Source organism: Ranitomeya variabilis, chromosome 3, assembly GCF_051348905.1.
Source record: "Ranitomeya variabilis isolate aRanVar5 chromosome 3, aRanVar5.hap1, whole genome shotgun sequence".
Classification (NCBI taxonomy): domain Eukaryota; kingdom Metazoa; phylum Chordata; class Amphibia; order Anura; family Dendrobatidae; genus Ranitomeya; species Ranitomeya variabilis.
This window is the reverse complement of record NC_135234.1, coordinates 447270966-447287318: the sequence shown is the minus strand read 5'-3', so window position 1 is coordinate 447287318 and position 16353 is coordinate 447270966. Positions and strand designations below refer to the sequence as shown.

The 16353-nt window shown below is 41.4% G+C and overlaps 1 protein-coding gene across 1 annotated transcript in view; it reads right to left on the bottom strand.

Annotated features, from left to right (window-relative positions):
• The window catches only part of LOC143816293 (P2X purinoceptor 1-like), a 207433-nt gene that overhangs the window by 97858 nt on the left and 93222 nt on the right, over positions 1-16353 (bottom strand). Inside the window, exon 6 of the mRNA XM_077296495.1 lies at positions 1628-1724. Coding sequence (XP_077152610.1) covers positions 1628-1724 — 97 coding nt within the window. The remainder of the gene's footprint in view (positions 1-1627; positions 1725-16353) is intronic.

Below are 16353 nucleotides of genomic sequence, written 5' to 3'. Positions count from 1 at the left end.
TCACGCCAGCACATGTCCAGGCCCATTTCAAGCGCGCCAATGATCATCTGGATCATCCATAGGAGGCATGGGAGAAGGTCATGTGGTCAGATGAGACCAAAAATATAACTTTTTGGTATCAACTCCACTCTCCTTGTTTGGAGGAAGAAGAAGAAGAAATCATGAAGCATGGTGAGGGAAACATCATACTTTGGGGTGATTTTCTGCAAAGGGGACAGGACGACTGCACCGCATTGAAGGGAGGATGGATGGGGTCATGTATTGCGAGATTTGGCCAACAACCTCCTTCCCTCAGTAAGAACATTGAAGATGAGTTGTGGCTGGGTCTTCCAGCATGACAATGACCCAAAACACACAGCCAGGGCAACTAAGGAGTGGCTCCGTAAGAACCATTTCAAGGTCCTGGAGTCCCCTAGCCAGTCTCCAGACCTGAACCCAATATAAAATCTGTGGAGAGAGCTGAAACTCAATGTTGCCCAACGACAGCCCTGAAACCTGAAAAATGTGGAAAAGATCTGTATGGAGGAGTGGGCCAAATCCCTGCTCCAGTGTGTGCAAACTTAGTCAAGAACCACAGGAAAAGTCTGACCTCAGTAATTGCAAACAAAGATTGCTGTGACAAATATTAAGTTCTGTTTTTCTTTTGTATCAAACACTTATTTAATGCAATAAAATGCAAATTAATTATGTAAATATCACGCAATGTGATTTTCTGGATTTTTGTTAAGATTCTGTCTCTCACAGTCAAAATTTATCTAGTATAAAAATTACAGACCTCTCCATGCTTTGTAGGTGGGAAAACTTGCAAAACCGGAAGTGTATCAAATACTTATTTTCCCCTCTGGATAAAATATTAGTAAAATCAAGTAAAGTGATATTTTGACAACCAGAAATTGAATGTAAAGAATAATGATTTTGGAAATGAACAATACTAGTAGCAAACCTAAATTAAATATGTATGGGCACCAGGGTTGTCAATTTTTCTGAACAGCATACATGTCTACAGACCATAATTCTGATATGACGCCATCAGCTGCATTCACTGTAAACTGTAAAATGATGATGATTAAAGTCAAATTATCTGTATAATGTTTCTTCATCATCAAAAAAATTACGGACACCTTACATGTTTTTTAAGGGTAAAAAAGTGCCCTATTTTTAAGAACTGTCTTGGAATTTCTGGATGGTTGGCAACTTTGATGGGTACACCAATGTGACTGCAGAGTGATGAATCCTGCAAGTGTTCCATATGCTTTCAGGGTCACCCTCTATTTCAATCTCGATCGAGTGGTCAGGTATGTTGACTAACAACTTTTCTTGTCTCTATCAATGTTCTATTCTGTAAAGCAGATGAGAAGCTACTCAGCATGTGACCGCATCAAAGCAAATCACATACTTACTGTGGCTCCTCTCGCAGGCAATGCAGCAGAATCCTGACAGTGTGCATATTGAACACTGGCGGGGTTTGCAAATCTGCAGTCATATATAATCACTGCAGATATTTATGGTCAGCCTTTCTAGGAAGTTTCCTCACAAATGATCTGTCCTACAGACTCAAAAATTCTCATAAGATACATACAGAATATTAAGGTATGTTAAGAAATTTTCATAATTGACAAGCGCATACTTAGGAATAACATAGTCATTTTCCACAGGACACCAAGCATAGACTTCACAAGACTTGATTTCATTGTTGATAGGTGTGCAATTTCCAGTAAGGACACCTGAAATAAATATAGTGAAAATGTAATATAGGAGAAAAATATAAGTTACTGAATATTTTGTACCTTTTATTGGCATGCATTTATGGTCACATTTTCTTGTGTTGTCACAATTAATTTGATTTTTAAAGAGAAAAATTCTAAAATTAGGAACATTTCCAGTAATGTACAGAAAATTTAAAGTACTAATTTCTAGTAAAAAAAATATGCCTTCAGTTTTATTCATGTGTTTGAATGGGCCAGTCAAAATCCAGACCTAAATCCCAGTGATAAAACTTGAAAATTGCTGTTCACAGATGTTCTTCATCCACTTTCACTGATCTAGAGCTAGTTTGCAAAGAAGAATTGACAAAAATTTCAGCCCCTTGTTGTTCAAAGCTGGCAGAGACATAACCCAAAGGACTTACAACAGTAATTGAAGTGAAAGGTGGTCCTACAAAGAAGTATTGATATTTTGAAACCATGTATCATTTCATTTACACAACAAAAATCGTTGCTACTTTGTGTTTGTATATCACATTAAATCCCAATAAAATACATTTACATTTGTGGGTGTAATATGAAAAAGACATGGACAAGTTCATGGAGTATGAATACCTTTTAAAGCACTTTAGTGATCTTTACCTTCCGAGCCCTGCCAGGTGCCTAAACAGTAGTTTTTCCCCACATCTGGGGCATCGGTGTATGAAGTAGAAATTGTTCAACAAATTAGCTTTTCTATTATGTCCTGTTACCCTTGTGAAAATGAAACATTTGGTGCTAAAGCAACATTTTTGTGAAAACCCCCCCATAATTTTTCATTTTTATGGTCCAATGTTTTAAAATTCTGTGAAGCACCTACAGTTGTGGCCAAAAGTATTCACACCCCTGCAATTCTGTCAGATAATACTCAGTTTCTTCCTGAAAATGATTGCAAACACAAATTCTTTGGTATTATTATCTTCATTTAATTTGGCTTAAATGAAAAAACACAAAAGAAAATGAAGCAAAAAGCAAAACATTGATCATTTCACAAAAAACTCCAAAAACGGGCCAGACAAAAGTATTGGCACCCTCAGCCTAATACTTGGTTGCACAACCTTTAGCCAAAATAACTGCGACCAACCGCTTCCGGTAACCATCAATGAGTTTCTTACAATGCTCTGCTGGAATTTTAGACCATTCTTCTTTGGCAAACTGCTCCAGGTCCCTGATATTTGAAGGGTGCCTTCTCCAAACTGCCATTTTTAGATCTCTCCACAGGTGTTCTATGGGATTCAGGTCTGGACTCATTGCTGGCCACCTTAGAAGTCTCCAGTGCTTTCTCTCAAACTATTTTCTAGTGCTTTTTGAAGTTTGTTTTGGGTCATTGTCCTGCTGGAAGTAGTATAGAGAAATATTCAGCACACTCCAAAGAAGTCTGATGCAAGGGGGGGTGTTTAATACATACAGTGTTCACAGTCACAAACGTTTTGGTCAAACAAAAGACCTTCATCAGTGTGTTCTAATGTTTACAAGGCGTTAGATTGTACACCCGTACTAATATAGAATTTTGCATCAACTTATGAAGTACGGTAAGAATAATAGCTTCCAAATGGAGGGCTGACACTAGCTGGTCGAGCAAGGGAGGTAGATCAGGCTAATTCATAGAGGGCTAACCTAGCCGGTCATCACTATTCAGGATCCAGGGGTGAGGGACGCGGCATCCACCGCAGGTTTGACCGAAACGTTTGTGACTGTGAATACTGTATGTATTAAACACCCCTCCTTGCATCAGACTTCTTTGGAGTGTGCTGAATATTTCTCTATACTACGTCTTAAGGTCTGGGCACCTATTTTCATGCACCTCCACCTTTGGGCTGTGCTGACCATTTAATTTACTACATTGTCCTGCTGGAAGACCCATGACCTCTGAGGGAGACCCAGCTTTCTCACACTGGGCCCTACATTATGCTGCAAAATTTGTTGGTAGTCTTCAGACTTCATAATGCCTTGCACACAGTCAAGCAGTCCAGTGCCAGAGGCAGCAAAGCAACCCCAAAACGTCAGGGAACCTCCACCATGTTTGACTGTAGGGACCATGTTCTTTTCTTTGAATGCCTCTTTTTTTCTCCTGTAAACTCTATGTTGATGCCTTTGCCCAAAAAGCTCTACTTTTGTCTCATCTGACCAGAGAACATTCTTCCAAAACGTTTTAGGCTTTTTCAGGTAAGTTTTGGCAAACTCCAGCCTGGCTTTTTTATGTCTCGGGGTAAGAAGTGGGGTCTTCCTGGGTCTCCTACCATACAGTCCCTTTTCATTCAGACGCCGACGGATAGTACGGGTTGACACTGTTGTACTCTCGGACTGCAGGGCAGCTTGAACTTGTTTGGATGTTAGTCGAGGTTCTTTATCCAACATCCGCACAATCTTGCGTTGAAATCTCTTGTCAATTTTTCTTTTCCGTCCACATCTAGGGAGGTTAGCCACAGTGCCATGGGCTTTAAACTTCTTGATGACACTGCGCACGGTAGACACAGGAACATTCAGGTCTTTGGAGATGGACTTGTAGCCTTGAGATTGCTCATGCTTCCTCACAATTTGGTTTCCCAAGTCCTCAGACAGTTCTTTGGTCATCTTTCTTTTCTCCATGCTCAATGTGGTACACCAGGCATGTCAAACTCAGGGTACCCCGAGGGCCACATGAGTAACAAGAGGTTGTTGCGAGGGCCGCACACAGCAGCTAATGTCACACACGTACTGTAACAGCAGTCATGAAAACAAGATATGAAGTAGTAATATGTAACAGCAACATACACTCACTGGCCACTTTATTAGGTACACCTGTCCAACTTCTTGTTAACACTTAATTTCTAATCAGCCAATCACATGGCGGCAACTCAGTGCATTTAGGCATGTAGACATGGTCAAGAAAATCTCCTGCAGTTCAAACCGAGCATCAGTATGGGGAAGAAAGGTGATTTGAGTGCCTTTGAACGTGGCATGGTTGTTGGTGCCAGAAGGGCTGGTCTGAGTATTTCAGAAACTGCTGATCTACTGGGATTTTCACGCACAACCATCTCTAGGGTTTACAGAGAATGGTCCGAAAAAGAAAAAAAATCCAGTGAGCGGCAGTTCTGTGGGCGGAAATGCCTTGTTGATGCCAGAGGTCAGAGGAGAATGGGCAGACTGGTTTGAGCTGATAGAAAGGCAACAGTGACTCAAATCGCCACCCGTTACAACCAAGGTAGGCCTAAGAGCATCTCTGAACGCACAGTGCGTCGAACTTTGAGGCAGATGGGCTACAGCAGCAGAAGACCACACCGGGTACCACTCCTTTCAGCTAAGAACAGGAAACTGAGGCTACAATTTGTACAAGCTCATCGAAATTGGACAGTAGAAGATTGGAAAAACGTTGCTTGGTCTGATGAGTCTCGATTTCTGCTGCGACATTCGGATGGTAGGGTCAGAATTTGGCGTAAACAACATGAAAGCATGGATCCATCCTGCCTTGTATGGAGCATCTTTGGGATGTGCAGCCGACAAATCTGCGGCAACTGTGTGATGCCATCATGTCAATATGGACCAAAATCTCTGAGGAATGCTTCCAGCACCTTGTTGAATCTATGCCACGAAGAATTGAGGCAGTTCTGAAGGCAAAAGGTGGTCCAACCCGTTACTAGCATGGTGTACCTAATAAAGTGGCCGGTGAGTGTATATTTGCAGTGCGCAACAGCAACTAATATATTTAACAAAAATACAGCAAATAAAAACTAAACATTTATTTGCTATCATTTTTTTCAATCATTAGTGTTTTGTCCTGAGGCTTGACACCTCTTTGTGCTAACAATTGTTGGTATATCAGGCTGAAATGACAACCCAGTGCCTACTTTGATCAAAGATGATAAGTGGTGATCAGTCAGCCTTGTTCTCAGAGAAGATTTTGTATGGGGGTGTCTGTGTCAGACTGGAGGAGCAGATCCTCTTGTATTATGGGGGTCCCTATATTTCTGGAGGTGGAAGTACCAGGATCTGATCCTCCACCTCCAGAAATATAGGGACCCCCATAATACAAGAGGATCTGCTCCTCCAGTCTGACACAGACACCCCCATAGTACAAGGATCTGCTCCTCCAGTCCTACACACCCTCCCCCTATGCAGCAGGCAGGTTTCAGAGTCAGACATCAGCTCCACCCGGTCCCCGTGGCCGCGTCTGGAGCACGCCACTTACCACCGGCACCGACGACGTCACCTGGACTCTCCAACCACAAACTGAACACACAGCGAGTGCGAGTGAGACAGTAACGACGAGTCACCGGCGCAACGACCGCGAGTGACGACGAATGAACTGAAGCAGCCTGTCACACGCTCAGTGACGTCAGCCGCTGCTGGCGCTTCCCTGATGCGGAAGTGCCAGCGGCTCTCAGCGGTTGTCAGGGCCCAGGGAGCATGCAGGGACAGGACTCCTCTTGTTGTCACTCTCACTAGTCACAACAAGCAAGCGAACCGGGCCGGCGCCCGGCGGGCGGGTACTAGTAGCGCAGCAGCACGGGGGGATTATCTCACTGGTCTGTCTGTCTGTGGGGGCGGACAAAGTTTGAGACTTTTGTGCGGGCCGCAGATATGCCTGTAAAGGGCCGCATGCGGCCCGCGGGACGCGTGTGTGACATGCCTGTGGTACACACAAAGACACAGGACAGAGGTTGAGTCAACTTTAATCCATGTCAACTGGCTGCAAGTGTGATTTAGTTATTGCCAACACCTGTTAGGTGCCACAGGTAAGTTACAGGTGCTGTTAATTATGCAAATTAGAGAAGCATCACATGATTTTTCGAACAGTGCCAATACTTTTGTCCACCCCCTTTTTTATGTTTGGTGTGGAATTATATCCAATTTGGCTTTAGGACAATTCTTTTTGTGTTTTTTCATTTAAGACAAATTAAATGAAGATAATAATACCAAAGAATTTGTGTTTGCAATCATTTTCAGGAAGAAACTGAGTATTGCAGGGGTGTCAATACTTTTGGCCACAATTGTATAAGTTCAAGATGCTCACCATACCCCTAGATAAATTCTTTGAGAGGTGTAGTTTCCAAAATGGGGTCTGCTCTTTTGGAAACTCTACAGCTGTTCAAATGTGACATGGCGTTTTCAGTCTCTTGAAGCCAAATCTGAGCTTAAAAGTCAAGTAGCACTCCTTTCCTTCCGAGCTCTGTAGTGCGCCCAAACAGTAGTTCTCTCCACACGTGGAGCTTCAGTATACTCAGAAGAAATTGAACAACAAACTGGGTGGCCCATTTTCTGCTGTCATCCTTGTGAAAATAAAAACTTTAGAGCTAAAGCAACATTTTTGTGAAATTTTTTACATAATTTTTTTCCACTTTGTTATTATTCCTGTGAAGCACCGGAAAGGTTAACAAACTTCCTGAATGCAGTTTTGAATACTGTGAGGGGTGCTGTTTTTATAGTGGGGTCTTGTTTGAAGGTTTTCTGACAGATAGGACCCTCAAAGTCACTTCAAAAGGTGAAGTCCTTAAAAAAATAGGATTTGTAAATTTCCTTAGAAATATGAAAAATTACTGCTAAACTTTTAACGCTTCTAACTTCCTAACAAAAAAAATGTTTGAAAAAGGATGCTGACTAGTGATAAGCGAATATACTCGTTGCTCGGGTTGTCCTGAGCACGCTTGGGTGGTCTCCGAATATTTGTAACTGCTTGGAGATAAGGTTTTCATCATCTCAGCAGCATGATTTCCCTAGCAACCAAGCAACCCCCACATGTACTCAGGCTGGCTAGTAGCTGTAAATCATTCAGCTGCGGTGATGAAAACTAAATCTCCGAACACTAACAAATACTCGGAGACCACCCGAGTGTGCTCGGGAAACCCCGAGCAACGAGTATACTCGCTCATCTCTAATGCTGACATAAAGTAGACCTGTGTAAAATGTTATTTCATTATTTTGTGTGGTATAACTGATTTGAGGGCATAAGAATTCAAAGTTTAAAATTGAGAATTTTTCAAAGATCTAGTCAAATTTTCTATATTTTCAAATTTTTAAATCATATTGTGAGATCCATTGAAGTGTTCCACAGTTTTTACCACATAAAGTGACGGTGGTCAGAATTGAAACATTTGGCCTGATAGGAAGGTGAAAACAGGCTTCGGTGGGAAGGGGTTAAAAAAATATTATTTCAGTAAGACAGCCATTTTATTGCAATGCTATTTACCTATAGATTGATCCTATATCTGCAGATAAATAGCATTTTCCAAAATGACAGGTTCCCTTTAATCCAAACCTTTATTACTTGTTTGCCCATTCATTAGACTGTATGCTATAATTTAAAGCAACAGTTCAGCATTTTTTTTTATTTCAGCATGGTGCCACTAACCCAAGTTCCCTGATCTTAGTATTATACTTCAGCTCCTGTGCCGCCATCTTGTGACCGCAACTTCTGACTGATCGGAAGTCAGAGGTAAAGGTCACAAGTTCTCAATGCAAGTCTACGAGATCCTTGTTCTGGCCTCGTTTTGGCTCTCATTGACTTACAATACATTTAATTAAAGCACTTCTCCAGCGGATTTTTCTTATTTTAGTGCTGGATTGGTAGGACTAATGAAAGTGCCCTGCCCCTAGCAACATACTTCCATCCATCGTCCTGTGACTGCAATTTCTGAATGACCAGAAGTTAGAGATAACGGTCACGAGCTCTCAATGCAACAAGTACAAATTTGCCCTCAGCACTCATCTAGGACACATTAGGAAACCGGATCATCATTCCCACAGGAGGAGGCAGCATCAAGGACTCCAAGGAGCTCACTGGGAAAAAATTGCTGCAAACTAAGTGAAAGACCATGTCCAAGCTTGTGTCAAGCAAATACATTTTCTTTTATTCCACGCCAAATACAGTGCAATGTTTCGACCATATACAAGTCATGCTTGACAAAGATATGTATCTGGTCGGAACGTTGCACTCTATTTGTAGTGGAATAAAAGATTTATTTAATTCACCCAAACTTGGACACTGTCTTTCACTTAGTTTAAAGTACTCAATGTAAATCTATGAGAGCATGGTTCTGGCCTCGTTCTGCCTCTCATAGACTTACATTGAGAAGTAATCCCCGGCTCGCCCAGCTAACACCAGACTGATCCAGCAGGTCACAATCTGCATGAGGGGACTGGTTTGGCACCAATAACAGATGAACACAGTGTCTGGTAAGCATAAGACTGGGGTAGGGACCTTACATTGGTGACACCATTTTAGTGGTAAAATATAAAAAAGTGGTGCTTTAAGACTGAGATGACGTGTATCATGAAAAGATGAAGAGTGAAAAGGCTCTTAATTTCTAAAACTAAACTTTAAAGGTAGAAAAACATTCTTGCAAACTTATTTTGTAAAAATAATAGTCTTCCAAAAGTAATAGATAGTATAATTAAGGCAAATGGCAGATGCAAAAAGTACTGAAAAATAGTATTATGCTTAAAGGGGTTCTCTGAGAATGAGATAAAATGGTGTCCCTGGTATAATTCAAACTGCAGCCTGTCTTAGTTACGTACAGACTGAAGATATGTAGTTCCCAAGACCAGTGTGTCAACTAACAAGAGCTGTATCACACATATACCTCAGTCAGGCTGTCATATGTGAAGAAATATAAATCTTTCTTTTCAGAGGCATAGCTAGGGGTTTTGGTTCAGGGGGAGACGAATCTTGAGTGGGCCCCAACCAGGTAACCCTGATTACAACTATGGTGGCACACCCTAATAGTGGATGTGGGAGAACCTTAGCAGATGACTGGGCCGTTACTGAAAATATTCTCTATACAAAGACCAACACTGATATTACTGCCACAAGGTGACATATAGTGGTAGATACCAGTCCTGCAGAACATATAAGAGATTACAGTACAGTTATTGATGGTGACTTACAACTTATGCTCTTTCTGATGGAATCGTTCACTTTTCCCGTCTTTTCCATCAGGTCCAGACCAACATGACAAATTCTCCCAGCCCAGACTCGTCTAAAGAGATTAAGACACATTTGACTTCTCACATTTCTAGAACTGCCCCATCTATTCCCAACCCGCACAAACGCCTCATCCAGCTGATATTCCAATACTGATCCACTGCTGCCACATGTGTTCCTATTACTGGTACTGTACTGTGTACACTCTAGATAGTAAAACAAACCTCTAGAATATATTAGTGCCCTGTGCAAGTGCCCTAGAAAACAGTGCCCACATTTTTCTTCCTAGAAAGTAATAATGCCCTCTGTCTGCCAATTTGACAGTCACAATAAACTGAGTCTCCCTATAGTAATAAGTGTCCACTTATCATTTAATAATGTCCCGAGTCTCCCCCATGATCAGCTCTCCTCTACACAGGATGATGCTCTCTTATACACAGTATAATGCCCCCTCACTGTATAGTACCCCACACACAGTATACTGACCCCTTAGTAGCCCCTAAACTTTTTGATGGCTCCAACACTGTATGATGGCCCTCACATTGTACAAAGACCCCACATTAGCTCCCCCACTGTATGTTGACCCCCTTGCTGTAATCCCCACACTGCATGATGGTCCACTAAATAGCCTCCATATAGTATAATGCACCACATATTTGTCCATATAGTATACTGCACTACTCATATACCTTTATATAGTATAATGACCTCCCATTAGTCCTTCATATAGTATAATGCACTTCCCATAGGTCTCTATATAGTAAAATGTACTCCTTATAGGCCTCCATATAGTATAATCCACATAGGCTTCCATATAGTATAGTATAATGCACTGTCTGTAGGCCTCTCTATAGTATAATGCACTCCCAATAGGCCTCCATATACTCTAATGCACTGTCCATAGGCCTCTATATAGTATAATGCACTCTCCATAGGCCTCTATACAATATAATGCACTCCTCATAGGTCTCTATATATAGTGTAATGCACTCTGCATTGCCCGCTATATAGTAAATTGCATTCCCCATAGGCCTCCATATAGTATAATACACTTCTCCATATGCATATATATAATATAATGCACTCCCCATATGCCTCTATATAGTATAATGAAGTCCCCATAGGACTCCATATACTAAATGCACTGTCCATAGTCCTTCATATAGTATAATGCACTCCCCATAGTCCTTTATGTAGTATAATGCACCCTCCATAGACCTCAATTTAGTATAAGGTACTCCCCAGGGGCCTCTATATAGTATAATGCACAACCATAAACCTCGATATAGCGTAATGCACTCCCCATATGCCTCCATAGAGTATAAAAAAATACTATACTCACCTCTCCTCCAATCACCCGCACATCTCAGGACTGCGGACGCCAAGTAATGACATAATCGCACCCACTGACAGTGTCTGCATCAGTGACATCAGACGCAAAGGGGAAATGATGACAGAGAGAACATGACTCTTCCTCTCTCATCACTGCTGGCACCACCCCGCCCATGGACCCCATAGCGGTTGGGTGGCGGTCTCCCTGCTCTGCCACAGAGTTACACAGACATGCTCCTCATCATTGAGACAGAGAGAAAGAGACAGACTGTTTGTGCTTTGGGGTGGGCCTGTGAGCAGGTCTCTTCTTGGTTTCTCTGGCCTACAGCACCAAGATAAGCCTCTGCCTTCAGTCCCGCCCCGAGCATGAGCATCTCATTAGCTGAAAACTTCACTGATTACACAAGAACCACTGAGAGGCGAGTCACGACAGTAAATATGTACACTACTTACTGTAAGTAAAGGGAGGTCAACAATCCGAGGTGAGGTCCAGGAAATGGCGCAGTACGACAAAGGGAAGTCAGAGCCGATGTCCAATACATGAGATTAGGTCAGGAAAGCCAAAGAGACAAGAGAGATTACAGGGGGCAGACACAAGCAAGGTCAGGTCACAAGCAAAGGGTCTGAGTCCGGGAAGAGAATCAAGTCAAGCTGGGTCAGGCACAGAGCACAGAGGGATCAATTTTCCCCAGGCAACAGCAAGTGTGCAATTGACACTGGGGTGAGAAACTAGCATGTTTAAGTAGAAGCCTGATTAAGGAAAATGAACACAGGTGATTGCAGCACAAACCCAGCACAGACTGACAGCACTGACACAAAGTAACAAAAAGACAGAAACAGAGTGGAAATCTTGACAACCACAGGATGGATTTCTTCACCCCAGGTATCATTTTAATCAGTGTAACAGTGCCAATCTGACAATGCTTGTAGTTTACTTAGCAAAATCCTGCTGACAGGTTCCCATTAAAGATGACACATTTCCTTTGTATTTTACGCAAAAAAATATTGCCATTTTTAAATTCTAAATATTACAAAAAGGAAATGCTAAAGTTTGGCTACCTTGCATGATTTGTACTTAGTAGCACGCCGTTTTGCAAGTATCACAGCTTGTATATGTTTTTTGTAGCCAGACAAGAGTTTTTCAATTCTTGTTTGAGAGATTTGCATACATTCTTCCTTGGAAAATTCTTCCAGTTCTGTGAGATTACGGGGTCATCTTGAATGCACTGCTATTTTGAAGTCTAGCCACAGATTTTCAATGATGTTCAGATCAGGGCACTGTGAGGGCCATTGTAAAACTTTCAGCTTGCACCTTTTGAGGTAGTCTATTGTGGATTTTGACTTGTGTTTAGGATCGCTATCCATTTGAAGAAGCCATCCTCTTTTCAACTTCAGCTTTTATACTGATGGTGTTATATTTGCATCAAGAATTTGTTGAAATTTCATTGAATCCATTCTTTCCTCTTCTTGTGAAATATTCCCTGTGCTAATGGCTGCAACACAACCCCAAAACATGATTGATCCACCCCCATTCTTAAGGTTGGTAAGATTTTCTTTTCTGGAAAGTCTGTGCCCTTTTTTCTCCACACATACCTTGGATCATTGTGACCAAAGAGTTCTATCTTACCCTCATTGGTCAACACGACTTGTTTCCAATATGCTCAGACTTATTTAGATGTTCTTTTGCATACTTCTGACTCTTAATTATATGATGAGGACGCAGTAGAGGTTTTTTTCTAAGGACTCTTCCATGAAGGCCATATTTGTGCAGGTATATCTGAACAGTAGAATAATGTACCACAAATCCAGAGTCTGCTAAATCTTCCTGAAGGTCTAAGATGGGGTTCTGATTTGCCTCACTAGCTATCCTACAAGCAGCCTCTCACTGACAATTTGCTTAGCATTCCAGACCTTATCATGACCTCCACTGTTCCTGTTAACTGCCATTTCTTAATTACATTTTTAACTGAGAAAAGGTCAACTTGAAAATCTTCTTATAGCCTTCTCCTGCTATGTGGGCCTCCACAATTTTCATTTTCAGAGTGCTAGGCAGCTGCTTAGAAAAATCCATGGCTGCTGTTTTTTGGCACAAGGTTAGAGGAGGTTGGTTTTTTATAAAGTTGGGAAATTTTCAACGCTTGGACTTTCCTAACAATGAGAGTGAACAAGCCAAAACTCTAACAGTCTAATTAAGGTCTGAAACCTTGGTCAAAGTTATCTGAGCACACAAATCTCCAATGGTGCCCAAAGTTTTGCATCTGCCCATTTTCCTTTTTGTAGTTTTAAAATGTAAAACATTGCAAAATATTTTAGTTGTTGCATAAAATACAAAGGAAATGTGTCACCTTTAACATTAGGCCTTTTAAAGATCATTTAATCTTCAACTTGCTTAACTGTTACGTGACTAGGATGGAATGCAGTTTGAATTACCGGTATATCAGGGACACTATGTTATCTAATTCTCGGAGAACCCTTTTAAATTTTTAGGCTTCTGCTTGGCCTATCAACTTAGTAAATTGGTGTTAAAAACCTGTGTAGGACTTCACCCTCCAGAAGAACTGTATTTAGAATAAAAATCATGAAAGAGGCATGAAAATGAGCCTTGGGCAGCAAAACCTGGCACTATTGCAAAGGGACAATTTTGCCTATTGCAAAGAGAACCCCTATTATATATGTATGCCAAAAGAACCCATGACCACACTCATCTGCACATGAGCATCCAGCTTTTTACAAACACACATATATATATATATATATATATATATATATATATATATATATATATATATATAACATAACCTTGGACTCAAAATAAACAATCTACAATATCCCTTTTCCTGTATCAGCTTCCTACATATTTCACAGCTCTCCAGCCATTCTTGTTGGACACATGCTATAGGAAAGTCTAGCCACTATATAGCATTTTGTCAGCCTGGGTGTAATGCAAACAAAAGACTCCTGTACACATGAGAAATTCATTGCCAGTGAAGAGTTCCAGATTGTCTGAGTGGTATGTGGAGGAAAAATCCCCCAGCATTTAGTAGACAGAACACAGGCTTTTTTGGATGTCTCTCTTATTCCAAGATGATTTAATTCTTTGCGAAAGACTCTAGCTTTAGCAAAATAGAGGAATGCCCATTTTAAGTTGTGTGTTAGGTGTTGGGATTCTCCCAAGCATCACCTGGTGCTGTAGTCTCCCATTCTGGTCGGGCCGCTGGGTTTGCTGTTCAGTGCAGACGTCGGTCCCAGCGTCTTGCTCAGGGTCATGGTATACATTTGGTTACTGCTAGCTCTCCAGTCAAGTCTATGGTAACTAGTGATATTCAGGTGCAGCCTTGCGCTATGGAGTCTAAGTCCAGATATCACCTTAATGAGCATATCCATGATGTGGCGTCTTCTCATTGGTGGTCAGACGTTAACTGCTCTGGTGATGTGGTGGCTCCGGATTGGCCCGCGGGTGATGTCATGGCCGGCTGGGTGTGAGTGTTTGGGGTGGAGTCTTGCTTTTAAAAGGTTCTCAGCGGCGCACGCTAGTATCTTTCTTGTTTGGTGTGTGTGGGCGGATTCTCTACCACTCTGCACATTTGTGTGTGTCCTTCTACCCACAGAGTTTGTACACGTTGGCAGGCAGGTTGCACACTTATGTGGTTTCGTACCTTTGGCTCAATGCCTGAGTCTCTAGTCTGCTACATGGTTTGGGTGCCAGTCAGGTACAGGTTCGGTAGCTTTCTGGATTGGGGTAACTAGCTGCTTGGCTTAGAATCTGTATCGTTCACGTGTGCGGATAGCACAGTTCAGTTACAGAGCAAGCTCAACCCTTATGCTATACTTCTCTACAAAGGCTACAGGGTTTTGTACCTAGCGTCATATGAGTTCTTTCTCTTGGCTTAGCAGTTGCTTCATTCATGTGTGCGATTGGCACAGTTTAGATGCAGAGCAAGCTCTCTCCACGTGCTATCTTCCCTGTGAAGTTTAACAGGGTACAATACTTAGCAAACTCGGAGCTCTACCTCTCTGTGAAGTTAACAGAGCTAGGTATTCTGCGTCCTGTTCATACTGTGTGGAGTTAACACAGTGTGGTTAAGGTAACGCTTGCTGTTTTGTTCCGTCATTGTTCACATTAGCAGCAGCTATACATCTCTGCACAGTGGACCCCGGGTTGTGATTGCACTTTATTTTTTTTTTATTTAGTGCAATCCGCCAACCCTAACATTGTGTTATGTCGAAAACCACTTTAGGCTAACTAACCACCATAAAGTTATAACACCCTGGGTGCTATGTTTTGTTAGGAGATGTGGTTACACATAGGGAGCTGGTCGCACACAACTGAAAATCTGCCTGCCGATGCCAATGGCTGCACGAATGGGGCCAGGTTTTGGTTATGTCCTACCAGCCGCCCTTGTTGTCTCACTCTTCGAGTAGAGTTGCTTGCCGTGTACTGTTACAGGATAGGCTACATCCATACATATTACACTTAATAGTCAAATACAAGTAATTATTTTTTAGGTAGAAAACATACTGAAATTCTCCATGGATGTGTATTAATTTATACTATTTTTATTATTGTCATTTTGCTGGAGGTTTCAAAAATAACACATGGAAGGTGAAAATTCTAGTGTTGGGGATTTTATTATGTATCATAATCATTAAAAAATTTATTTTAGTATATTTTTATTTAATCAAATTGGTTTCTCCATAAACAACATACACATATCCATAGAATAAGTAATACATTTATGATTTCTGGAAATCCAAACAGTGGGACCATTCATGAGAGTAGGGGGGACAAATTCAAGTCCTCTGTGTGAATGGAGTTGTAGTGCATTTGTTTGACCTCTGTTCTATTCTATTAGTCTATGAGAACAGAAGGGGGCATACATGGCCACTACTCTTTTAGACAGATAATGATATTTTATCACTATATTTCTTTTTTACATTTATTACTATTGACTATTAAAGTCTCTGGGAAGTGATAGAATACAGACCCTTCCCATAAAAACTGGATTGTCAAGGGAGACACATCTCTGTGTCTCCCTTGAGACTTAGTGCGTAGCGTTTTCCTGCCATATGAAGGTATCCAGTAGTATAATAAAGCTGTTATTTAATGGGGTTGTACTGGTCACAAACTTTTTCCAGCACCGAGCATCAGTATGTCGATCTTATTCTTGAGTTTATTAGAGATTTGTTTGCTTGTCAGTTTAAGGTGCACAAATCTCTCTTGAAAAGTGTTTAGCCTCACAAATCAATGTTTCCATTCAGCGACAGTAAGCAGAGGAAGACATGTGGGTTGGATCTCATGTATATATAAAGCCTATAGAAAAAATCGGAGTCCAGCTCGACAGGACTGGATTTTCCTTTTCTTTTTCAATAGAAAATATA